Here is a 27,125-nt window from a genome sequence, read left to right as displayed (position 1 = left end):
GATCTGAATAATGCACACATGTATTCCGCAAAGACAATGCTGAAACGATTGGCAGCCCTTATTGCAGGCTCTCAATTGAGGCAATGAAACCTTTAATATGGCTTCTGCCATGAAATGCACAAATTCTTGCTCCTTTCATCCAAACTTTGTGAAGCATTAGTTCTCCAATGATAGTACCCAAAACAAAATTACAGAGTAAAGTGGACATAACACACCTTGGGCGTCATTTTTTCCCATTACCTCAAATGGGACTGTCTCATTTGAAAGAAACAATCACAGTCCCAATCCCACTAAATCTAAAAACAACTGGAGATTCAGCATGGCGGTGAGCTATCATTTTTAGATTGCTTCAAACGGTTTCTATGACTGTCCGTCAAAAGTTGACTTTAAGTGAATCCTATATGTGGCTCAAAATATTTGGGATGGCTGCCATAGGGGACAAAAAAGTAGATATCGATCCTGTTCAGCGGCACGGTGACACAGCTGTAAAGCGCGGGCCTCACAGTTCTGAAGTCCAGGGTTCAATCCCGGCCTGCATGTGTGGAGTTTGCATGTTCGCCCCGTGCCTGTGTGTGTTTTCTCTGGACACTCCGGTTTCCTCCCACATCCCCCAAAAAAACATGCAACATTAATTGGAAGGTAAATTGCCACAAGGTGTAATTGTGAGTGCGACTGCTGTCTGGCTCTATGCGCCCTACGATTGGCTGCCAACCAGTTCGGGGTCTACCCGGGCTCCTGCCCATTGATAGCTGGGATAGGCGCCAGAACTTCAGCAACTCTTGTGAGGATAAGTGGCTAAGAAATTTGATGGATGGATGATCCTATTATATACCATTGTTAACATATATTGGATTGTTTTTCTTTTGAATTTGGTACAACAAAGTATGTCATGATTCTACACTGTGGATAAAGACTTAAAAGCCACATACCTGACAGATTCGAATGGCATTGTCCAGAACAGTCTTGGTATCAGTTGAATAGTCACTGCATGGTAACTGGGCATTGCTGAAGTGAGCCTGAAGGAGTAAGTGAGTCTTCGTGTGGGCATTGTCATAGGAATGTGCATTGACCTTCAGGGGGAGCTGTTGAGCCAGCTGGCAGTTGAGTTGGTCTTCATTGTGTCTCACAGGAAGCTCAGCATACTCTTCTGCATCCTGTGTCAAACAGATCGAATGTGCTGTAATTTCTCTCTTTTTTTTTTTCTTTTTTTTACTTACTACTGCTTACTACTTTAAGATCACCACACATGACACAATCTTTGGAGTATTTCTACTAATCCAAAAGGCCAGCATTGATGTTTACAAAGGTTACATGCTGGAAGTTGCTCGAACATAGTGGTTGAAAATAATTAGGGAAATTCACCCAGTCCTCGAGCCATCATCTTATCGTGGTGGAGGGGTTTTTGTGTCCTGATGCTACTGGTCTATAAATCACTAAATGGTGTATGTCCTAAATACATAAAAGAAATGCAAATGGAATATAAAGCCAGTAGGGCTCTGAGATCATCATAGTACACATTTAGCTATTATGCTGCACAAAAATAGAATTGCAAACAAAAGTGAGAGTCTAATGTTTGAATATTGTTCAGCCCAAGTTTAAAAACAGTTTTTTCTCATGCTTTTTGGAGTATTTCCACTTTTAGAATTTGTAATGTTCTTAGTTAAAAGATTTGTATATTTCATAAGAAAAATATGTTTATTTCATGATGCAATGTGTTAAAATGTTTTAGAAGAAAAAGCGTCAGAATGAGACCTCTTCACCTGTGGGGATCATTCAGTTTCTATGATTTTTGATGTGTCTCCGGTGAGAATATGATCAATGTGGACATTAAGTTGGAAGGCAACTCATAACTACGTTGAATATGTTCTAAACGTTTGAACCTTGGGAAACTTTTGTCTTTGTAAGTATTGTATGTTCACAGACATTAGGTTGAGGTCACAGCTCGATGTAAACGAGTGATTGTTGATGCAGCTATTGCTATGTTTAGCATAAATAGGCTTGCTACCTTTACTTTGCCCAATGGCACACAGTGAACAACAGAACAACAAGGTGAGCAACTCGGACCCTTGAAAAGAAATGAGAATCTATTAAGACAGGCAAGTCATTGTGTTTTGTGGGTTTGGAAAAGGCATTCGACCGTGTCCTCTGGGGAGTCCTGTGGGTGATGCTTCAGGAGTACGGTGTACTGAACCCCCGATATGAGCTGCTCAATTTCCGTATGACCGGTGTCAGAGTTTTGTCCACATTGCCAGCAATAAGTCAGACACTCTTACAGTGAGGGTTGGGCTCTGTCAAGGCTGCCCTTTGTTCCCGATTTTGTTCATATCTGTTATGGAAAGAATTACTCTGTGCAGCTGATCCATAGAAGGGGGCCCAATTTGGTGGCCTCGGTATTGCATCTTTGCTTTTTGCAGATGATTTGATTCTTTTGGTTTCATTAAGTCGTGATCTCCAACTCTCAATAGAACGGTTTGGAGCAGAGTGTGAAGGGGTTGGGATGAAAATTAGCACCTCCAAATCTGAGACCATGGTCCTTAGTCGGAAAAGGCTCCTTAGTTGGAAAAGGGTGAAGTGCCCTTTCAAGGTGATGAGATCTTGCACCAAGTGGAGGAGTTAAAATATTGGAGTATTTTTCCACGGGTGGGGGAAGACTGTAACGTGAGATTGACGGGATGGTTGGTGAAGTGTCTGCAATGATGCAGACTTTGTATTTGTACGTGGCGGTGAAGAAGGAGCTCATCTGAAAGGCGAAGCTCTTTATTTACTGGTTGATCTACAGTGCCGTGAAAAAATATTCCCTCTTTCCTGATTTTAGTTTTTTTTTTTGACATCACATAAAGGTTTCAAATTATCAAACCCATTTTAATACTACTCATAGACAACCCTTAGAAACAGAAAATGCAATTTTCAGATTACAAATCAATTTATTCAAAGCACAAAAGAAATCTAAACCTTTCTGACCCTGTGTCAAAAAAAAAAAAAACTTCCTGATTCTATTTATGGGTTGTACCACCCTTTGTGGAAGTAACCAAAATCAAGCATTTGTGATAATTCGTTGAACCGATGGCCGGACTTTCTCCTTCAGGATTTTCCGGTACACAGCAGAATTCATTGTTTCATCAGTTACAGCAAGTTGTCCTGGTCCTTAGGCAACAAAGTAGCCGCAGACTATTACATTGCCACAACCATCCTTCCTTGTTGGTATAATGTTGTTTTTATCAAATGGTGTGTCATTTTTACACGAAATGTAGCAGGCCACACACCTACCAAAAAGTTATATTTTGACTCGTTAGTCCACAGAATGTTTCACTGAACAAGATCCTGGATACAAGCGGCCGAAATGAGTTTCCTCCGCAGGGTGTCCGGGCTCTCCCTAAGAGATAGGGTGAGAAGCTCGGTCATCCAGGAGGGGCTCAGTGTCGAGCCACTGCTCCTCCACATTGAGAGGAGCCAGATGATGTAGCTGGGGCATCTGATTCGGATGCCTCCCGGACTCCTCCCTGGTGAGGTGTTCCGGGCATGTCCCACCAGAAAGAGACCCCGAGGATGACCCAAGACACGCTGGAGAGACTATGTCTCTTTGCTGGGTTGGGAACGGCTCGGGATCCCTAAGGAAGAGCTGGAAGAAGTGCCTGGGGAAAGAGAAGTCTGGGTATCCCTGCTGAAGCTACTTCCCCCACGACCCAACCCAGGAAAGCGGTAGATAATGGATGGATGGATTAATACAAAGAATTTTCATTTGAAAACTGTATTTTGTATTTCCTTGGGTTGTCTCAGAGTTATTTCAAAATTTGTCTGATGATTTGAAACCTGTGTGATATGCAATTTAAAAAAAAAATCAGGAGGGAGGCAAATACTTTTTCCACTGTAGTGATGTTCCTACCCTCACGTATGGTCACAAGTTGTGGGTAGTAACCATAAGAACAAGTCAAGATGAATCTCCTCCATACGGTGTTCAAACTCTCTCTTGGAGATAGAGTTAGAAGCTCGGTCATCCAGGAGAAGCTCAGAGTAGAGCCACTGCTCCGCCACATTGTTTTCCTTTATTTACACAATGCCACCACAAAGAATATTCTTTTATCGCTGTAGTTTGTATCTTCGGTGCTAACGTCAGCTAATCATCCATCCATTTTCTTCTGTTTATCTGAGGTCAGATCACCGGGGGAATAGCTTTTGCAGGGATGACAATACTTCCTTCTCCTCCATCTCTTCCGAGGGGATCCAAGGGAAAACTGAAAGATGTAGTCCCTCCTGGGTTGTCCTCTGGGTCTCCTCCCATTGTAACTGTGCCGAAAACATCTCACCAGGGAGGCGTCCAGTGAGCATCTTAAACAATGTCTGGGTCACCTCATCTGGTTCCTCCGAAAACATTAGTCCTGACTCTCCACCCCAAAAATCTAGAGGTGGGATAGTAAAGTTATCGCATAATTTGGTTTTTGAGCAATGTTTCAGAATGATTTCAGTCTGTTTGACACATCAAGAACCTTCTTCCCCGTTGAGATAAACAACTTTGCTTGTCATCAAAAACAGCATTTCATTGTGTGCTATAACATTTATTATAAATTAGTCTTATTTAAACAACTCTTTCAAATGTCAAAACTTCCTCCTGTAGCTTGACAACTTGTACACACGTCACAATACAGAAGTAATATGCATAACATTGAAACATGCCAAACTAAAATAAACCCAAAAATACTAGTGCAAGAGCTGGCTTAAGTGTGCATTGATTCATCTTTCTTTCACCCCCCTGTGTAGATGCATGAGCAATGAACCCACACACACTGTTACAGTTACAGCATAACAACGATCAAGCGTTTTAATTACGTGTAAGAAAAAACAAAAAGCAAAAATGCAAATCTTTGCCTTAAATGCTACCAACCTATTGTGTAGCAAGACATCCTTCAAGTAATGCTTGTAGATACTAAAATGTCTGTCTCACACCCTTGTTGTTGTATTCAGTACTGAAGCGTATTCATACTGGGAATTTGAATGAATTTATTTTCAGTACAATTCTCTAGCGTGCTAGTCTTTTTATATTTTAGTGTCTCCGTGAGCTTCACCTTGAAGCAACTGTGAATGGATAAGTGCAGCAGGCAAACCCACAGCATCAATGGAAAGACGGAAAAAAATCTGGTCCATAATGATGCGTTGTACTATACAGAGAATACCCAACAGTATTCCGAGTAGGTCTCATTCCTACAACATACAAAGGAGGAATACATTTTCTATTTTTGCCTTTGTAATTACTGTCACAACACACCCACACCATAATGCAAATACAAGCACAATGGTAAAGTATTCTTAATCTCCAGAGATTCTCAAGGAACCTGAAAAGTAATTGGCTAATTTAGAGACAAACAGGCAAACTTCTACACTACGCAGTTGATTTCATATGTGAATACTCACTGTCAAAATGGAAAGAATCTCATGGATGGGAAGTTCAGCTCTTAGTCTTTCTTTAAACAAGCGGATGGTCTGGTGCTTCAGGTAGTAATATGATGCAATACGACCATAAGTCTGAGGCTCAATCACCTGGTCATCCTTGTGCATCAGAGAAATTCCATAAATCAAACAGAAAATGCATTGGTATTGGTATTGCGCAACAAAAACACACCTCTTTTATTTCAATGCAGTAGGAGCACTGCAAGTCCCGTAGGCTCCTTTCCACCAGGCCAGACAGATACTTGTTAATGGAGTCATGACTGATGTTTTCCAAGCTATAGTAACTGAGCACAGACAAAATACATTAATACACCTTCTATCAATTTGGACGTTCTATAATATTTTTTGATAAACTGTCTTGTTTTAAAATTCATTTCCCTTGTATGCATTTTTTTTTTTGAACTGTTCCCATTTATAAAACCTGGGAATTATAAGGTAATAGAAGTGCAAGGAATAGAATCCTTATATGGTGGGAGGGTAAAAAAAAATCTAATACTACTGTATGGACATTACAAAACAGTTATACAGGAAACAAGTATGTATACACTTTATAGAAGAAAGGAAAATGAACAATTTTCACACAAAATGACTCCCAGATTACATTATCAAATTGTGTTCTAAATAGGTTCCTTACTTGCAAAGACATGTAAGATTTACCGCATGACACTAAGATAAAGTATAATCAAAGAATTTTACTTGGTTATGATTGTGCTTAATGCATCAAATGAAAGAGAAAATGATATTTTACTAAAAGGCACTGGGTAGAGTAAGGAATTGTAAAAACAAAAACAAAACTTAGTAAAACAAGTTGCAGAACTGTTCTTTTCTTTCTAGGTTATTCTCAAAACCTCTTAACCCTTGTGCCCCTCCCAGATTTAATACACTTTAGGTACCTTTTGCAAAATGCAAAAACACAAATGCACAATAAAATCAATAAATGCCAATAAAATCATCTTCCGTCATTATTTTAGGAGTAGTTTTGAGCAAGTCTTCTGTTTACGTTGAGTCGTGGAAAAAAGCCCTCAAGCACACTATATTGCCAAAAACATTCGTTCACCTTAATTTAATTTAGATATTCATTTAATCTTAATCTGTAGGGTTTAATACGACATTGGCCCACCCTATGTAATTATAACATCTTGAAGTCTTTGGAAAAGGTTTTCTACAAGGTACAGGAGTGTCTTTCTGGAATTTTATGACAATTTTTTCAGAAAGGCATTTATGATGTTACAGTGAGAAGGCCTGGCTCTAAATCCCCACTCTAATTCATCCAAAAAGTGCTATATAGGGTTGAGGTGATGATTTTGCAGGCTACTCAAGTTTATCCATATCAAAGCTTTGTGGGTCATCAAAATGGAGTTTGGCAAATTCCAGTCTCCTTTTTTTAAATGATTAATTTTCAACAGTGGTGTCTTCCTTGGTCATCTGCCATGAAGTCCATTTTGGGTCAAACGAAGACAGATGGTGTGATTGAACATGTATGTACCTTGACCTTGGACTTCAACTTTAATTTCTTTGGATGTTGTTCTGGGTTGTTTTCTTAATATGTGCAACTGTACCCACAACACAACTACTGAGTTGGAAGTTTCATTTTGTATATGTACTAAACATTAGTTGTATTCGTTTTATATAACCTTCACATGTTGTACTGTTCCATAGCTCCTAATGAGCACAGTACTCGCGTTTTCTGGATAGTTTTGACATCTCCTTTTCCTTTTGGGGTTGCCACAATGTGTTTTTTTGTCTTTTTCCATGTAAACCCATCTCCTGCATCTTCCTCTATCATCAATAGCTCTCATGTCTTCCCTCACAACTTCCAGGAACCTTATGTTTGGTCTTCCTCCTGCTCTCTTGCCTGGAAACTCCATCATTACCCTCTAACCAACACACTCACTCTCCTCTGGATGTGTCCAAACCATGGGAGTTTGCTCTCTATGTTTTTCTACTTCCTGTTTTCTCTTTAGTGCCATTGTCTTTAATCCGTAGATCATGGCTGGCCTCACCACTGTTTTATAAACTTTTCCCTTCATCCTAGCAGAGACACTTCTGTCACATAACACACCTGACACCTTCCACCATCGATTCCAACCTGCATGGATCCATTTGTTCACTTAAACATTCCCCATTGCTCTGGATTGTTAACTGCAAGTATCTGAGATCGTCCACCCTCATCTCTTCTTCCTGTAGCCTCAACATTCCCCCTCAATTTAATGCACATTTGTTCTGTCTTACTTTGGCTAATCTTCATTCCTCTCCTTTCCAATGCATGCCTCCACCCTTCTAACTGTTTTTTCATGTGCTCCGTGCTTTAACGGTAGATCATAATGTCATCTTAAAACTTCCTCAAGGCAAATCTGTGGTGCTCTTTCAGGGCATAAAACCATACGGTTGCTTGCAAATGCTTACCACATCCAGCCTCCACTACTCTTTACCATAACTTCATTATGTGGCTCAACTTTATCCCTCTATAGTTCTCACAGCTCTGTACATCAGCTTTGTTCTTAAAAATGGGAACTAGCACAATTTTCCCTCCATTCTTCAGGCATCTTCTCACCCAGTACAGTTCTGTTGAACAAGTTGGTCAAAAACTCCACAGTAATCTCCTCCAAAATGCTTCCCATACTCCACAGCACCAACTGACTACATTTTTCATCCTCTTAAGTGCCTTTCTAACTTCCCCCTTACTCATCATTGCCACTTCGTGGTCTACCACACTTCTCCCCTTTCCTACCATAAGATACACAAAGTACTCTCCTGTCCACCAAGAACCTGCCTCACCTTTTTCCAAAAGGCCATACAAGACTTTCTTTCTCACCTGTCACCACATGGTTCTCTGTCCTACTAGTCTTCTTAATCTTCCTCCTGACGTGACCTGTTTTTTTTTCCTGAATGTCACATCCTACCTGTGGGGCATAGGTGCTAATTACATTGCGCATAATACCCTCAATTTCAAGTTTCAGCCTCATCACTTGATATGATACTCTTTTCACCTCCACATTATTCTTAGCCAAGTCTTCCTTTAAAATAACCCATACTCCATTTCTCTTCCCATCAACTCCATGGTAAAATAATTTAAGCCCTGCCCCTAAACGTCGAGCCTTACCACCTTTTCACCTGCTCTCTTGGATGTACAATATTTCAACCGTTCCCCTCATCACCTCAACTAACTGCTGACCTTTTCTTGTCATAGTCCCAACCTTCAAAGTCTCTACACTTATTCGTAGGCTTTGTGGTTTTCTCTTCATGTTCTGGCGAATGATCTGCTTTCCTCCTCTTCTTCATCATCTTTCACACATAGTAGCTGAATTTCCATGGATGCTCTGGAGGCTAAATGTGGCGGGGCGCACATTGTTAACGTGGGTTAAGACCGATCCGGTATGGCAGTCTTTAGAGAAACACATTTGTTACGCATACTTTTACCTCATGCCCTTCCTGACACAACCCTGACTTTATCTGGACTTTGGACCAGCCTACAGATTTCAAAGGGTTGTGCAACAAGAGGGCTGCATTGTTTTGGATCATTTTGACTCGTTCCTATTTTTCTGTTGCGTTCTCATCCTCTGTATAGGCCCATTCCAACAAAGATCAATTTGAGTGCAGCTGGACAAAGATAATTATGTGAGAATGTTATGGGAATGGGAGAGGTATATTTTTTCTTGTCTCCCTCACTTCTGGATAGCAAAAAAAAAAAAAAAAACCTCTTGGGTCCATCACTGTGTGGGATTTATTCCTGATTGAGAACAGATCCAGCAACGAAATATTTCCATGCATCCAGACTTTTAAACGCTTTCAAGCTCTTCTGTGTAAATCTCGACGACTTATTCACCAGTAAAGAAGAAAAAAAATGTATCACTTTCATACAGAATGGGAGGCGGACAATTTTTTAACAATGTCATTTTTGAAGTCCGTTTGCCTCATCTACCAGTATAGTGAAATGCGTCGCGGCATTTTCGAAATGTTTATGGAAAATACGACACTGACATTCCACCAAAAAGCAACCTGAGAATGAGAAAAGTCAAGGAACTAAAATCCCAATTGGCCGCACACATACACACACACATCTCAAATGAGTGTTTCTCACTGCAGTTGGACGAATCCACTGACGTGAGTGACACACTCTTACCAAAGACCTTAGTCCTGTCATAGCATAACAACGTGTGGCTTGCTAGCTGCAGGTTAGCGTCAGGTATGTTTGGATGAAGCCAGGTTTTCATTATAATTAGGACGCAACAATCACAAACCTAGTGATTACAAGCAAGTGGTGGTCTTCCGTTTTATGCACCAAGGATCCGGAATTGGAAAGATACAGACTTGGTAGAGGTGGCTTATTATGGTTGTCTCCTTATCCTTAGCATAACACCAGTGCAGTGGCCCACTTTTGCTCCCTCTCCCGTCACCAAGGCTCGCCGGGAATCCATGGAGAGCATGGTGATCTTGCCATGTCAACTGGGATGTTATGTGTGTAGTGGAAGACACTTGCATCTGGTATCTGATGTTGATCACCAATATCAATAAGTCTCTGACAGATAGGTATAACAAATCTTTGACGAACTGACACCGCACAAATCAAAAATAAGTACCATAACACACAAAAGAGAAAGAGAATCACACATGAATGGATACACGCGCACAACTTAATTCCACTTAATTTCTTGGGGTCCATGGTGAAGAAAAATGACTACACTTGCAAAAACACAAAAAACTCACGAAAAAGTTGTACTTTTCCAATGTGCGCTCGCTCGTGACAGCGTTTGATTAGGTGACACTTGAGTATCCAAAGGAAACGAAAAGCATCACAAGTAAAGACTGACACCCCTTCCTCGTCAATGGGATGCCAAGAGCATGCTACGGTGATAATCACTTGGAGAGCAGCTCTATCGGGCCACACAAACGAAGATACAGGATGTGCATCATGGGTAAAGATTAATGTGCCATCTAGCCAATGCGATGCCAGGAAGATGCTATGGTGATAGCCAATTGGAGAGCAGCTCTATCGGGCCACACAAACCAAGATACAAGATGTGCATGCTGGATAAAGATTGAAATACTTTCTAGCCAATGGGAGGCCAGCAAGATGCTACAAAAAAAGCCAATGGGAGAGCAGCTCTATCACGCCTCACAAATCGAGACAATATTTTTTCCAAGGAGGCATTTCGTCCCTGAATTTTTTGTTACTAGAGGTGTTCGTAAGTAGAGGTACCACTGCATGAATACAATGGGATAAAACATGTTAGACCTAAGATAAAGTACCTCTGATAAAATATTCACAATCAAGGTGCAGTGATCTAAAAGATAAAAGAACTAAAAAATAAGGTGAAGTGTCTTATTGCCCATGTCCAGATATGGAGTGGTATTGTGTCAACCGTCGAGACCTTCAAGTTCTTGGGAATTAGAGTCTCAGAGGACCTGAAGTGAGAGACGAACATCAACTCCATTCTCAAAAAAGCCCAGCAAAGGATGTACTTCTTGTGGCTTCTGAGGAAGCACGGCCTGTCACAAGAGCTGCTGAGACAGTTCTACACAGCGGTCATCGAATCAGTACTGTGTACCTTCATCACGGTCTGGTTTGGTGCCTCCACAAAAAAGGACTCAGACTGCAATGGACAATCAAAACCGCTTAACATATTGTCGGCACCACGCCACTCACTATTGAGGACTTTCACGCAACGCGAACTCGGTCCAGACCAGGCTGGATCCTTTCGGACCCTTGTCATCCTGGCCACCGGCTCTTCCAGCTCCTTCTGTCAGGAAAGCGCTACAGATCAATGAGTCAAAACTAGCAGGTGTTGTTTTTTTTCCGTCTGACAATTAAGTCATTCAATTTTTGATCAGCGAATCTACTATTTTCTGCCTAGTGCCATTTTAGGACACTCAATCATATTCTGCTGGTCCAATCAGTATTAGTATTAGTAATATATTTTGTAGACTATCGCACAATTCGTCACTTTAAACTGCTCCCTTTGCACAATTGTGATTGCACTGGTCTGTAACGGGAGCTGCAAACGGTAAAAGTTTAATTCAATGTGGGACGTTAACACACATATCTCTTACCTATTCTAAATTAAGATTTTACATCTTGCACGACTCTTATAAGGAATAGTTCCTACAAACAGAAATGTCTTGTTCTTTGTTCTGAATGTTGGACAAGGGCAGCACCAACTGCCAGAGAAAAATTTGTGTGTTTTTACACACTTGGCCAATAAAGCTGATTCTGATAAGATTATGGCACAGTTGTAGTTTGTTATTGCACAGAGAAATAACAAAAGCAAAAACAAAAGTGCAGTTGCATAGATTTTTGGTGGTGTGTAGTGAGGTAGTGTTTATGTTCGGTGGTGTTGAGACTTCAAGGTGTTAATGGATCCAGGAAAAACAAAAATGTTTCATGTTGGTTTGTCCAGGTTTTGTGGAACCTGTAATGCCTGCCAGAGGCCAGCAGGTTTAACAGGTAGTGAATAGGGTGGCAAGAGTCCTTAGCAATGTTAATAGATCTGCTTTGATAGCGAGAGCAGGCAATGTCTTCTAGGGAGAGTAGAGAGCAGCCATCTTCTGGGCGCTGTTGATCGGGCTTTGCAAAGCTCTCCTGTCTGCTGTTATAAACGGAGCATTACAAAACTATGATGCAGTATGTGATGATGACCTCCACGGTGACTCTGTAGAAAGCCAGGAGGAGCTGATCTCTTCGTGTTCAAGGTGACTCGGTACAGTGAGAAATTGTTGCGATGGCATCCATGGTGGACCGGATTCCTTTGTAGGCAAACTGCTGCGGGTTAAGTGAGGGAGGGAGTGAGTCCTAAAGTGACATACAACCAGCCTCTCAAAACACTTTATGATCACAGGTGTAAGTGCAGCAAGCCTGTAATCATTCACACTTTCACTGGCTGGGTTTTTGCGGACGGGGATGATTGATGCCAGTTTCAGGCAGGAGGGGATAGATTGTTTCAAGGAACAGTTGACTTTTGTGAAAACACTGGTCATCTGATTAGCAAAGGCTTTACGTACTTTCGCATACTCTTCACCTGGGCTTTCTTGGTGTCTACAGTCCTGACCACACACGTCTCAATTGAAGTTCTTGAAGCGTTAGTGTGCTGCTGATGGGAGGTGGATGTACTGAGACTGAATCTGATCTATCAGTTTCAAAGTGGGAAAAGAAATGGTTTCGTTCCTCTGCCAGCAAGGTGTCTGTATTGGCACACATCTAGTGATTCTTGTTGTAGCTTTTGGTTTGTTGTAACCCTTCCCCCGTCATTTTTGGAGTTATTTTCTGTGAAGTACTCCTCAATGTCCTTTCGAAGGCTGCCTTGGCCTCTTTGATGCCTCTGTTTAAATCAGCCCTGGCAGCGCTTTACTGATTTGTCCCCTGAGCTGAAGTCAGCATTATGGCATCTCAGGAGTCTCCCAGGTCATCCAGGATTTTTGACAGGGAAAAACCCGGATCCTTCATTTGACAGTTACAGTGTATATTTCTGATATTTGAAAGAACAACGTCTGTGTATTCCTGGAGGTTCTGATGTTCAGATAACTCCCCCAAAGTGTGTGAAAACCAGTCCTGCTGTTGTGAGAGTATTCACATGCCAGGTTGTACTTTTTAGTGGCCTTATTTGTCTTCGTAAAGTGATGTATGTAGGGGTGAGGGACACACAATCATGGTCAGATCCAGCAAGATGAGGGAGGGGCATGTCTCCGTATGCATGTTTAATATTTCAATAGACATGATCTGCAATTTTATCCCCTCTGGTGGGACACTTCACAGCACCAATTAAGACTCCCTCAGGGTGGGGGGGGCTGCTGTTTGTTTTCAGTCGCAAGCAGACGGCTAAGTCCTGTGCTAATGTTAGCATCCGGTGTGATGTAACCAGCTATCACAATGACTACCGTTAGGTCCCTTAGCAGATAAAGTCTGCACGAGACTGCAAGGACCTCTAAATAAGGAGAGCAGTGGGTGTTGATGACTTTGCTGTTACAATACCAGACTCGCCGTACACAAACACAAAGGCCCCCTCTGCTCTTACCAGAGACTTCGGTCTTGTCCTGCTGGTGTAGCGTGCGGTCCACTAACAAAACTGCAGCATCTGGGATTCACGGATGTAGCCAGATATTTCGGTAATGAAAATAACACTGCAGTTCAGGACAAAGGTGTTCATGGTTTACCAATTTACCAAGTTCATGGCAACTCCAATTTGGTCCTTTTGCGGGTGATGGATCGGCGGTCAGTCAGAAAGATTCTTGGGAGTGGTGGTCTGTGAGGTTGGTTCCTTAGCTTAGCAGCCAGACCTGAGTGACATCCTTGATTTTGCCGTCGCACCGCCATCTCCGTTGCTTGCCGGGTGGACTGACTATCCACACCCCAGTGGTCTTGAAACATCCTTCGGAATATTTTTTTTTCTGTTGATAGTCATCTGTGATTGAGATAATGTTTCAGGCCAAGATCACTCATGTTTTTGGAGGCTATCGGTAATGTGGCTTTACAGAAATCTACAAGTAACACCAAAATAATTAAGAAGAAAACCCCGAAAACTGGACAGCAAGAGCCATTGCACCTATTTGCGCCACCATCTTCACATTTGGTACCAAGAGATTTTGCACTGATAGTGGAAACTGATGGTGGCGGACCATAATTGTCCGACCCCTGGCTAACACGCAGTGGCCTCAAAGACAGAGCGACACGGAACTTGCGATATACAAGGGCACCATATCTTTCACCCAATACTCGGTCCTTCATGCAATGAAAACGCACTTGACACACATAACACTGCTTTTTACTTAAACCAGTAGTTTTTAAACAGGGGGCATTACGTTTACATTTTCCTAAATAATTTTTATTCACAAAAGGCTTTGTGTCACTCTGTAACAGTCCATTTTGTAAGCTGTTTACTATCACAATAATCACAGAAGTGGTGGAGTCTGTCCCAGCTAACATCGGTCAAAAGCTGGACTACACCCTGAACTGGTCACCAGTTAGTTGCAGGGCACATAGACACCATCATTGAGCGGGAATTGATCCCACGTTGCCCATACCAAAGTCAGGCATGTATACCACTTCACCATCAGTGACTTTCACTTTGTTACATTGTTTGTCAAAGGTACAGTCCTTTAATAACATTTTACAACAGTGATCCCCAACCACCGGTCTGCGGAACAGCACCGGGCCATGAGGCATTTGTTATTGGGCCACGGAGAAAGAATGACCAATTTATATCATTTTTGTTGTCTGGCAATTCACGTGTCTGTGTCTTTTATGATGAAAATTGACTGGAAGTTAAAAGTCTACTCTCATTAAGGAGCTACAGAACTGCATTCTGGTCTGGGTGCCTACAGCAACTCTGACGCCACCTCTTGTATTGCGCCCACAGTGCGTGCACCACGGTGGGTAAAGGAGGAAGCAGAAGCGCACAAGCGAGGCAAGTCTGCAAGTGTGTGAGTGTGTTTGTGTGTGTGGGGGCATGTGTGTGTGTACATACATATACGTATATACAGCGTCAAACAAACACATAAAATTTTCATTTTTTTGTCGAGAATCAACAAATGGCACACAACCGTGAAGTGGAATGAAATTTCTTGGATATTTTATACTTTTTTAACAAATAAAAAACAGAAAAGTGGGGTGTGCAATATTATTCGGCCCCTTTACTTTCAGTGGAGCAAACTCACTCCAGAAGTTCAGTGAGGATCTCTGAATGATCCAATGTTGACTGATGTTGATAAATAGAATCCACCTGTGTGTAATCAAGTCTCTGTATAAATGTACCTGCTCTGTGATAGTCTGAGGGTTCTGTTAAAGTGCAGAGAGCATTATGAAGACCAAGGAACATACCAGGCAGGTCCGAGATACAGTTGTAGAGAACTTTAAAGCCGGATTTGGATACAAAAAGATTTCCCAAGCTTTGTACATCTCAAGGAGCACTGTGCAAGCAATCATATTGAAATGGAAGGCGTATCAGACCACTGCAAACTACCAAGACCTGGCCGTCCCTCGAAACTTTCACCTCAAACAAGGAGAAGACTGATCAGAGATGCAATCAAGAGCCCCATGATCACTCTGGATGAACTGCAGAGATCTACAGCTGAGGTGGGAGAGTCTGTCCATAGGACAACAATCAGTCGTACACTGCACAAATCTGGCCTTTATAGAAGAGTGGCAAGAAGAAATTTCTGTAAGATATCCATAAAAAGTCTAATTTAAAGTTTGCCACAAGCCACCTGGGAGACACACCAAACATGTGGAAGAAGGTGCTCTGGTTAAATGAAACCAAAATCGAACCTTTTGGCCACAATGTAAAACGATGTGTTTGGCGTAAAAGCAACATAGCTCATCACCCTGAAAACACCATCCCCACTGTCAAACATGGTGGTGGCAGACTCATGGTTTCGGCCTTCTTTTCTTCAGCAGGGACAGAGAAGATGGTTAAAATTGATGGGAAGATGAATGGAGCCAAATACAGGACCATTCTGGAAGAAAGCCTGTTGGAGTCTACAAAAGACCTGAGACTGGGACGGAGATTTACCTTCCAACAGGACAATGATCCAAAACATAAAGCCAAATCTAAAATGGGATGCTTCACAAATAAACGCATCCAGGTGTTAGAATGGGCAAGTCAAAGTCCAGACCTGAATCCAATCGAGAATCTGTGGGCAGAGGTGAAGACTGCTGTTCCCAAACGCTCACCATCCAACCTCACTGAGCTTGAGCTTTTTGCAAGGGAGAATGGGCAAGAATTTCAGTCTCTCGATGTGCAAAACTGATAAGACATACCCCAAGCGACTTGCAGCCATAATTGCAGCAAAACGTGGCGCTACAAAGTATTAATGCAAGGGTGCCAAATAATATTCCACGCCCCACTTTTCAGGTTTTAATTTGTTAAGAAAAAGTTTAAAATATCCAATAAATTTTGTTTAACTTCACAAATGTGTTCCACTTGTTGATTCTTGACAAAAAACTTTCATTTTATATGTTCATGTATAAATCCTGAAATGTGCCAAAAGGTTGAAAAGTTCAAGGGGCCCGAATACTTTCACAAGGCACTGTACATACATATAAAGTGGTACCTGTACTTACAAAGTTAATCAGTTCCGGAAGTCATTTCAGTTTGGGGAACACTGTTTCAAAGAAATCTTTCCTTTTGGCTTGCAGTGGATGAGATTGTGGTGATCACGATCATTGTCAGCCTGTCACCACTGTTGAAAATGAAGGATTCAGGGAGCTCCTGAACCTTGTCAATGTGTACTTAAATTTTTATGTTCACAATCTTCTGTACTCTGTGAAAGCTTTTTTTTCCCTCCATCAAAGGCAGGGAAACTGGCGTCTAAGAGGAGAAATCTATTTGGAGCAATCACATCAAAAACTTTGTTCCTCAATTAAAAATGCATAAAATAATCACATTTTAGTCTTATGACTGAATACTTAAGTGAACAAAATTCTATACATAAGTTAAAATGTTTAAAATTATTTTATCAGATAAATTTGCCATTTCAGTTTTTTTACTTGCAATGATTTTAGAACTACAGCAAGGGTCATCATTGAGGAGCCAACACTGTCAATCCAGTGCCGACATTTTGTGTAGAATCTCAACACACTCCTTGAGGTATCATCATCATCATCATCATCCCATCACTACTTAATCTCTCAGTGCTGTTATTTTTATGTTACTTGTCATTTGACTGAGAAATCTCTTTTTGTCAACAATAAGAAGAAAGCAATTGGGATGTGTTAATTACACAATGCACAGTGATGATGTAGTCACATAAAAGTGCATAGAAATGCCCAATTTCACCGTCGCTGTACTATATTTTTGTTTTCCTAAGTAAAAAGTGTATTGAATTGTTGATATTTTTTTCTTGTACATTAAGAACAGTTTTATTGGTTGTAAAATGGCGGCATGGTGGACCAGCTGGAATGCCTTGGCCTCACAATTCTGAGGTCCCAGGTTCAACCCGCCTTTGTGGAGTTTGCATGTTCTCCCCATGACTGCGTAGGTTTTCTCCAGGCATTCCAGTTTCCTCCCACATTTCAAAAACATGCAACATTAATTGGACACTAAATTTCCCCTACGTGTGATTGTGAGTGCGGCTGTTTGTTTCTATGTGCCCTGCGATTGGCTGGCAACCAGTTCAGGGTGTACCCTGCCTCCTGCCCATTGATGGCTGGGATAGGCTCCAGCACTCCAGCGACTCTTGTGAGGATAAGTGGCTAAGAAAATGGATGGATGAATCGATTGTGAAATGCACAGTGGGTTTATTGATACCAAAGTGCCCTGTCATAAATCGGTACGAAGGGTAAGAAATGAATCAAGGACTAACAATGCTTATTTTAAGTAATATTTACAGTACGATAAAAAGTGAAAACTGTCAAATTTGTCTGGAGTCAAGACTGTGAGCCGGTTGAAGGTGCCACATGGTTGATGTCACATTATTAGAAAAAAGGTTTCTCTCTGTTGGCATCAAAATTACTATAGTGGGAGCAATGCTGTGTGTATGCGTGCGTGTAGATGTGCGTGTGTATGTCATGCACTTCCACGTTTATGTACACGCACAGACAAAGGCATGCCCACACAAAGTTGCCTTCATGGACCACAACTGGTAGTGAAATTAATGGTGTGCTTCTTCACGTTGAGGTACTTACTGTATTGTGTTGGGAAGTCAAGACTGCAATACGTTGCTGGTTTCGACTCCACTAATGTGCAAGTTACTTGGATCATGTTGATGATGTTATGGTGGCATGGTGGAACCACAGGTTAAAGCAGGGGTCGGGAACCTTTTCAACTGAAAGCCTAAAGGCCAAATACTTTATAATGTAATTTCAAAGGAGCCATACAGTATTTTAAAAACTAAGTACAGGTATATTTGCGCATTTATGTAAGACCAACACTTTTAGAGTACATTAAGTCTCTGAATTATTTTAAATAACATTGTTACGTTGTTGCTCACCAATGATGACAAAAAGTACTTCTTACCATTGATGTGACATCTGGTGCTGCACGGTTTTGCCTATGGCTTTGGAGTCTGTTTCATATATCGTCAGATTAAGCTTCATGCAGGCGTTGAGACTTTCAAATCCTGGCCCCCGCCTGTGTGGAGTTTACATATTCTCCCTGTGCATGTGTGGGTTTTCTATGCCCACACCAGTTTCCTCCCACATCCCAAAGACATACATTAATTGAAGACTCGAAATTGCCCCAAGGTGTTGTCTGTCTCGATGTGCCCTGCAATTGGGTAGCAACAAGTTCAGGGTGTACCCCGCCTCCTGCCTGATGATAGCTTGGATACGTTCCAGCACTCCCACGACCCATGTGAGGATAAGTCGTTCAGAAAATGGATGGATGGATAATGACATTTTGTAGCTTGTGTGGGGTACATTATCAAGTAAGGCGGAAAAAAATAAAATAAAAAGCTTTTTCAAATTCCCTGAATGACCCTAAAAATAGTTAACCCTAACATTTTTACAAAACGTAATAAATGTCAGGGGTGTGTTTCTCCACGGCCCCTTGCGCAGCGAGCTCGTGCACTACGCGTGCCACGGATGTGCGCGCTGCTGCGGAAGTGAGAAGTTAAATCGGGTGTCTGAAAGCAGCCGCGGCAGGGTTGGGTGTGGCTGTGCCAATTCCTCGAGTCTGCTGCTGCACCTTGTTGCACCCTGGTTACGTTGTTTATTTAAGCCTTGGTTTTCATGCCACTTGTTGCCAGATCATTGCACTGTATGTGTATGCATGTGCGTTCATGAGTATCTGCTCGCATAACTAACTCGTGCCATGTCATCGCGTGATGGAGCCACATCAAGTCAAGTTCTGTTTTCATGTTTTGGAATGTTTGATTTTTGACGTTGCTTCGTGTTTTTTGGACCAAGCCTTTCCTAGTGATAGCATTGCTGTTGGACTGCCTTCCCATGTATGATCTCTGCCTGGAAATAAACCTTGCTAAAATCCACACTTGTAACTCGGCTTCTGCATCTGGGTCCTATCCTCCTTGTTCGTGACAAGATCAAGTTTATTCATCATCTCCGTTAATATTCTGGTGTTTTGCTATTTTTTTATTGATTGAATTAAGTTATTAGATTGGGATAGTTATCAATGTGCATTCAAAGTTAAATGTATTTTTACATTTTCAACATCTTTCCTTTTCGGCTTGTCATCCTGCATGGTCTCAGGTTTAGAGGTGGTGATCTCCACACCTGCCCAGGGCCCCTCAGCATTCACAAAGAAATCCTACAGATATTGGATTCTCTATTGTTATGGGTACTTTTTCGTGGAAACTGAGATATTAGTAATAATGTTTTACGACGATAGGTGTGATCAGACTTGCGTAGTGATGTGCTACATTTACTCTTGTTACATTTACTTAATTAACACGAATCAACCCATCCAATGTCTGTACCACTTATTCTCACTTGGATCAATGGCGTGCTTGGAGCCTGTCCACGTTATCTTCGGATGATAAGTGAGGTACAACCTGAACTGGTCGCCAGCCAATAACATGGTACATATCAACAGACTACCATTCACACTCACACCTACAAGTAAAATTTATGAGGAACATTTTTTATAAATTGTACGTGTCAGAGGAGTTTAATTAACACACAGTAATTACCGTCTGCACTTCCTTCCAGCTAATAGAGGAACATTCATTTGTTTTGTCTGTCACTATGTCTCCCTGGCAAAAATAGAGGAACAAATACATTATTTCTTGTATAATCTTAACTTTAGTAATTTTTTGGAGCAGGGTTAAGTTAAATTCGATAATTTCTCATGGCACCCCTGAAGATTGCTCATGGCAGACTAATGTGCCACGCCACACTGGCTGGGAATCACTGTGCTTTAGAATGAATAATACTAGAATGAATAAATTAAGTCCTTTAAATTGATAGATTACGTCATCTTGTGATCGAATTGGTGATCGGTTATGTCCCCCCCCCCCAAAACTCGTCAATCTTGTAAAGCCTCGTCATAAGTCGTAAAACATGGCTCTTGGGGAAACATCGCATTGTGTAATCACTCTCTCTCTCTCTCTCCTCTCTCTCTCTCTCTCTGACACAAAACATGCACAGTTTTCTATAAATACGCATAGGCTTCACTGCAGTGGTCGCTTTTACAGTTGAAAAATTACACTGACAAGTTTATCAGGCCACCAAGAAAAAATAATCGAAACTTTTCTTTTCCTTCGAAAATTTAACATCTTTCATAATTTCATTTAATGCCATTTCAGCGGCTGACGCGGTCTTGTATTGTATGCGCAGTAAAAAAAAAAAAAAAGAAGCTATTTTTCTGGTCAGTACACTGTCGGGAGCGTTGTTCATAGCCACTGCCTTCCGTGAGTCAACGCGGCAGCCTTGACACCGTCCGACGCGCACATCGACTCATTTAGCACGCCTGTCATACGTACGCGGATCTTTCGTTACGTTATGAGAGACCGAGTACATGATCAGCCCCAAACCATTTTTTTGTAGCTCTATACACCTGTCATTTGGAACCCACGAAGCTCTCGTCCTTTGCACCAGTGCAATCCATTTTTCAAGACGAACCAGGTTTATTGCAAAATTATGAAAGATAATTCCATCCTCCCGAGTGTTCAACCAATATCCAGCAATGCAACGAGCGGGCATTTTAGCTAAGATGAAGGGACAACGAGCTACATTTCCGGAGGTTATACTAATAGAAACAAACGAGTCCACTTGAGGTCAGTCCTGCCATGTACGTCACTTCCTGCTTCTTCTCGAAAACAAATCCCTCGAGAGGATTTTCATGGCAGGAGTTACAAAAAGCTCTATATGTCAAAATCATATTTTGTGGGGTAAAATCACATGGGTCCATGTCGAGTGCCGTTTTTTCATTAATAACACTAAAAATCATGCATTTCACGACAGTGGCCCTTTAAAGGTCAAGTGTCATACCTATAAACATTCTAAAATAGATATTGTAATGAAAAATACATACATCATTATTCACTTTGATGTCTATACCAAAAAATAAATATGAGCGGAGAGCGCATCACCCATGCGCAAAGTTGCAGAAGTGTCATTCGACTACATCCAAGTGATCGCCATATTGGCTGCATCCTGTTTGTGACGTCACCCCGGACATTCGCCATTAAAACACGTGGTGGACCCTACTATGGGAGACGAACACACCCCTTCTGAAACGGAAGCTCTTTTCGAAGAAGAGAACATCACACAACCGAGTGAAGTTACTGGGGCAATATTACCCTATTGTTTTCGAGCCATGTTCAGATGATATGTGATCACGGCCAAAACCATGGCAAAGCAGTTATTCTTGTCCATGACATCACAAAAGATTTCTACAAGAAATTTCTCTACGACCCTGTACATCACTTCCTGCTTCTCGAAAACAAATCCCTCGAGAGGATGTGCATGGCGGGAGTTACAAAAATCTGTATTCGTCAAAATCATGTTTTGTGGTGAAAAAACGCATGGGTTCATGTCGGCTGCTGTTTTTTCATGAATAAACTAAAAATCATGCATTTCATGACAGTGGCCTTTTAAGTTTCTACTTAATAAAAAAATAAATAAATGAAACAACCTCACCTGGGGTTCATCACCAGTCGTCTGAAAAAGTAAGTCCAGGTGATGTAGTCCATTGCATCTTGCTTGGAAGAAATCGTCCCTGCAGCAATCTCTGCATTCAAATGGTCTGACAGCACACTAAGGAGGCTAAGGATACAACAATCACTCAATCTTTACATTTGACAATAGTAATAATAATAATTTGAAGAATGTGTGAATGAAAATGAAGGCCTTATAACGTCTTACAATGTTTCCATCAAACTCCCCACCCCATGTCAAAACTCCATATACTGTATGCTATGTAACCTGTGATATTTATTGTTAACTATGTTTTCCCACATAAATTTTGATAACGTTAACATGTGCACTTAACATTAAAAAAATAAAAAGGTCAAATAATAATTTCAGTCTGTTTTCTTGAATTATTGGAAGAAATGCCAATACAGTAAAAAACCTTTCCCTCTATTGTATGGGAAGGGAATACATTCTTGGACTGACGTGGACTCAACAGGGAAAGGCTCGTAGAGAAATTTCTTGTAGAAATCTTTTTTGATGTCATGGACAAGAATAACTGCTTTGCCGTGGTCATCAAACTGAGGTCGACCTGCTCGCCCCATCATCTGCAAAACATCTACAGAGATACGTTTATTCATAGGTTTTTATTTAAATTCCATCGAGACATTATGGTTGCTTGTTGCCTAGTTCACTCTCACTTGTAAGGCCCCAATACTCCCCAATAGAAGTCAGTGTGCACGTGTATATATACGGTGAAGAAAATAAGTATTTGAACACCCTGCGATATTGCAAATTCTCCATTTAGAAATCATGGAGGGGTTTGAAATTTTCATCCACGGTGAGAGAAATAATCTAAAAAGAAAAATCCAGAAATCACAATGTATGATTTATTTTTGTGACACAGCTGCAAAAAGGTACTTGAACAACATCTATCAACAAGAATTCTGACTCTCAAAGACCTGTTAGTCCATCTTTAGAAGTCCATCTCAACTCCATGTATTATCCTGAATCAGATGCACCTGTGTGAGGTCGTTAGCCGCATAAAGACACCTGTCCTGTCAGTAACCTGGCCAAGAACAAAAAGCTGTCCAAAGACACCAGAGACAAAATTGTACAACTCCACACTGCTGAAAAGGGCTACAGAGAAATTGCCAAGCATTTTGGTGAAAAAAGGTCCACTGTTGGAGCAATCATTAGAAAATGGAAGAATCTTAACATGACTGTCAATCTCAAGCGGAGTGGAGTCCCATGCAAGATATCACCTTGTGGGGTCTCAATGATCCTTAGAAAGTTGAGGAATCAGCCCAGGACTACACGACACAATTTGGTCAATGTCCTGAAAAGAGCTGGGACCACCGTTTTCAAGGTGACTGTTGGTAATACACTAATATGTCATGGTTTCAAATCATGCATGGCACGGAGGGTTCCCCTGCACATGTCAAGGCCCGTCTTAAATTTGCCAATGACCATTTGGAAGATACAGAGGAGTCATGGGAGAATGTTTTGTGGTCAGATGAGGCCACAATTGAACTTTTTGGTCATAATCCCACTAACCGTGTTTGGAGGAAGACAAATGATGAGTTCCATCCGAAGAACACCATCCCTACTGTGAAGCATGGGGGTGTTTTTCTGCACATGGGACAGGACGACTGCACTGTATGAAGGAGAGGATGATTGCGGCCATGTATTATGAGATTTTGGGGAACAACCTCTTTCCCTCAGTCAGAGCATTGAAGATGGGTCACGGCTGGGTCTTTCAACATGACAATGACCCAAAGCACACAGACAGGAAAACCAAGGAGTGGCTCTGTAAGAAGCATATAAATGTTCTGGCGTGGCCTCGCCAGTCTCCAGACCTAAAACCAATGGAAAATCTTTGGAGCGAGCTGAAACTTCATGTTTCTCAGCGACAGCCAGAAACCTGTCTTATCTAGAGAAGATCTGTGTGGAGGAGTGGGCCAAAATCCCTCTGCAGTGTGCGCAAACCTGGTGAACAACTACAGGAAACATTTGACCTCTGTAATTGCAAAGAACTGCAAAAACTACTGCACCAAATATTAACATTGGTTTTCTGAGGTATTCAAATACTTATTTGCAGCTGTATCTCACAAGTAAATTGTTAAAAAACATCATACATTGTGATTTCTGGATTTTGGCCGGTGGCCAAAGGCGGAGACCTTTGTGATCCAATCCACAGCTACAGAAAATAGCTTTAGGGACATGGAATGTCACCTCTTTGATATTGATATAGTCTGACTCGCCTCTACGCACTGCTTGGGCTCTGGTACCACTCCTCCTGAGAGGGGTTGGACTCTGTTACACTCTGGAGTTGCCCACAGTGAGAGACGCCGAGTCGGTGTGGGGGTATACTTATTGCCCCCCGGCTCAGGGTCTGTACATTGTGGTTTACCCCAGTGGATAAGAGGGTAGCCTCAGGTAGGCGCTCATGACTGTTGTTTGTGCCTTTGCACCAAACAGCAGTTCAGAGTACCCACCTTTTTTGGAGTCCTTTGAGTGAGTGCTGGAGAGAGCTCCCTCTGGGGACTCCATTATTCTGCTGGGCGACTTCAATGCTCACATGGGCAATAACAGTGAGACTTGGAAGGGCGTGATCAGGAAGAACAACCCCCCCCCCAATCAGAACCCAAGTGGTGTCCTGTTTCTGAACTTCTGTGCTCATCATGGATTGTCAATAACGAACACGTTCAGGCATAATGATGTCCACATGCCCACCTGACATCAGGACACCCTAGGCCGCATGATTAATTTTGTAATCGTGTCATTGGACATGCGACCGCATGTCTTGGACACTCGGGAGAAAAGAGGGGTGGAGATGTCAACTGATCACCATGTGATTGTGACCGTGTGAGTTGGCTGTGATGGTGGGGGGAAATTGCCGGTCCGATATGGCAAACCCAAACGTATTGTGAGGGTCTGCTGGGAACGGCTGGCAGATTCTCTTGTCAGAAGAAATTTCAACTCCCACCTCCGAAAGAACTTTGGCCACATGACGGGGGAGCCGGGGGACATTGAGTCTGAGTGGACGATGTTCCGCGCCTCGATTGCTGAGGGGGTCGAATGGAGGTTTGGCCGTAAGGCTGGTCGGAACATGTCATGGCGGCAACCTCCGAACACATTGGTGGACACCAACAGTGAGGGATGCCGTCAAGTTGAAGAAGGAGTCCTATCGGGCATTTTTTGCCCGTGGGACACCCGAGGCAGCTGATAGGTACCGGTTGGCCTAGCCAAATACAGCTTCAGTGGTCACTGAGGCAAAAACCCGGGCGTGGAAGGAGTTCGGTTAGGCCATGGAGAACGACTTCAAGACGGCTTCAAGGAAATTCTGAGACACTGGAGGGTCAGGAGGCTCAGGATGGGGAAGCAGTGCACCGTCAACATTGTGCATAGTGGGGACGGGGCACGGCTGACTTCATCTTGTGATGTTGTGAGTCGGTGGAGAGAATACTTCGAAGACATTCCACCAACGCGCTTTCCCACGAGGAAGCTGAGTCTGGATGATCTGAGGCTGGCTCTTCTATCTCTGGGGTTGAGGTTCACGAGGTGGTTAAAAAAAACTCCTTGGTCGCAGGGCCCCGGGGGTGGATGAGATTCGCCCAGAGTTCCTAAAGGCTCTGGATGTTGTGGGGCTGTAACGGTTGACACACCTTTGGAACATTGCGTGGAAATCGGGGACAGTGCCTCTGCATGGTTTTCTGACTGGACTCTCCAAATAGAGCATTAAACAGCTGCAGCTCATTCAAATATTACAGCCTGAGTTCTAACCAGAACAAACTCAGAGCATATTAGTTAAATTTTAAAAGCTTTACACAAGCTTCCAGTCAGCTTTAGAATAGATTTTAAAGTTCTGCTACTGGTCTATAAATCACTAAATGGTGTATGTCCTAAATACATAAACGAAATGCAAATGGAATATAAAGCTAGTAGGGCTCTGACATCATCATAGTACACATTTAGCGAGAGTTTGGTGAGGCCATGAAGAATGACAACAAGATGGCTTCGAGGAAATTCTCGTCCACCGTCCGGTGTCTCAGGAGGGGGAAGCAGTGCACCATCAACACTGGGTATTGTTGGTATGGGGCACCGCTGACCTCAACTCGGGATGTTGTGAGTCGGTGGGGAGAATATTTCAAAGGCCTCCTCAATCCCATCAACAGCCTTCCCATGAGGAAGCTGAGTCTGGGTTCTCTGAGGTAGGCTCTTGTATCTCTGGGATTAGCTCATCAAGGTGGTTTAAAAGCTCCATGGTGGCAGGGCCCCAGGGGTTGATGAGATTCACCCATAGTTCCACAAGGCTCTGGATGTTGTGGGTGACACACCTCTGCAACATCACATGGACATCGGGGACAGTGCCTCTGCATTAGCAGACTGGGGTGATGGTCCCCCTTTTCAAGAAGGGGGAACGGGGGGTGGGAGTGGGGTGTTCCAACTATAGGGGGATCACACTCCTCGGCCTTGCTGGTAAGGTCTAATCAAGAGTGCTGGAGAGGAGGGTTTGTGGGGAAGTTGAATCTCAGATCCAGGAAGAGCAATGTGGTTTTTGCACTGGCTGTGGAACAGTGGACCAGCTCTACACCATCGGCAGGATCCTTGAGGGTGCATGGGAGTTCGCCCAACCAGTCTACATGTATTTTGTGGACTTTGAGAAGGCGTTCGACCGTGTCCCTGCAGGAGTCTTGTGGGGAGTTCTTTGGGAATATGGGGTCTGAACCCTCTGATACAGGCTGTTCGGTCCCTGTAAGACCTCTGTCAGAGTTTTGTCCGTACTGCCGGAAAACAGAGTTGGACTAAGGCTGACCTTTGTCACTGATTTTGTTCTTAACTTTTATGGACAGAATCTCTTTGCGCAGCGAAGGCGAAGAGGCTGTCCGGTTTGGTGGCCTCAGCAACGCATCTATGCTCTTTGCAGATGATCTGGTTCTGTTGGCTTCATCAAGCCATGATCTCCAACACTCACTGGAGCATTTCGCAGCAGAGTGTGAAGTGGCTGGGATGTGAATCGACACCTCCAATCTGAGACCATGGTCCTCAGTCAGAAAAGGGTGGCGTGCCCTCTCTGGGTCGGGGATGAGATCTTGCCCCAAGTGCAGGAGTTCAAGTATCTTGGGGTCTTCACGAGTGAGGGAAGAATGGAGCGGGAGAT

General features: G+C 42.5%; 2 protein-coding genes across 15 annotated transcripts in view; one reads left to right on the top strand and one right to left on the bottom strand.

The window, feature by feature from the left end:
* Positions 1–27,125, bottom strand: part of ascc3 (activating signal cointegrator 1 complex subunit 3) — a 258,535-nt gene that overhangs the window by 38,216 nt on the left and 193,194 nt on the right. For 5 of the 12 annotated variants that reach the window (XM_061819562.1, XM_061819557.1, XM_061819563.1 and 2 more), the window contains 6 exons: positions 22,448–22,580; positions 21,971–22,096; positions 18,390–18,503; positions 5,615–5,726; positions 5,407–5,541; positions 930–1,154 (listed from right to left, as the gene is read on the bottom strand). In XM_061819562.1, the coding sequence (XP_061675546.1) occupies positions 930–1,154; positions 5,407–5,541; positions 5,615–5,726; positions 18,390–18,503; positions 21,971–22,096; positions 22,448–22,580 (845 nt within the window). Of the gene's footprint in view, positions 1–929; positions 1,155–5,406; positions 5,542–5,614; positions 5,727–18,058; positions 18,207–18,389; positions 18,504–21,970; positions 22,097–22,447; positions 22,581–27,125 lie in introns of those variants that run through there. The other 7 variants (XR_009794990.1, XM_061819561.1, XM_061819564.1 and 4 more) reach the window with 7 other exon arrangements.
* Positions 1–27,125, top strand: part of LOC133500627 (uncharacterized) — a 70,792-nt gene that overhangs the window by 11,650 nt on the left and 32,017 nt on the right. Inside the window, exon 2 of one of the 3 annotated variants that reach the window (XM_061819572.1) lies at positions 14,721–16,847. The exons of 1 other annotated variant lie outside the window; for it this stretch is intronic. The gene's annotated coding sequence lies outside the window, so the exon portion shown is untranslated. Of the gene's footprint in view, positions 1–4,154; positions 4,430–14,720; positions 16,848–27,125 lie in introns of those variants that run through there. One more of the 3 variants, XM_061819570.1, reaches the window with a different exon arrangement.

Source organism: Syngnathoides biaculeatus, chromosome 5 (genome assembly GCF_019802595.1).
Source record: "Syngnathoides biaculeatus isolate LvHL_M chromosome 5, ASM1980259v1, whole genome shotgun sequence".
In the NCBI taxonomy this organism is placed as follows: domain Eukaryota; kingdom Metazoa; phylum Chordata; class Actinopteri; order Syngnathiformes; family Syngnathidae; genus Syngnathoides; species Syngnathoides biaculeatus.
The sequence above is the reverse complement of the archived record's forward strand: the minus strand, read 5'-3'. Positions and strand labels throughout refer to the sequence as shown.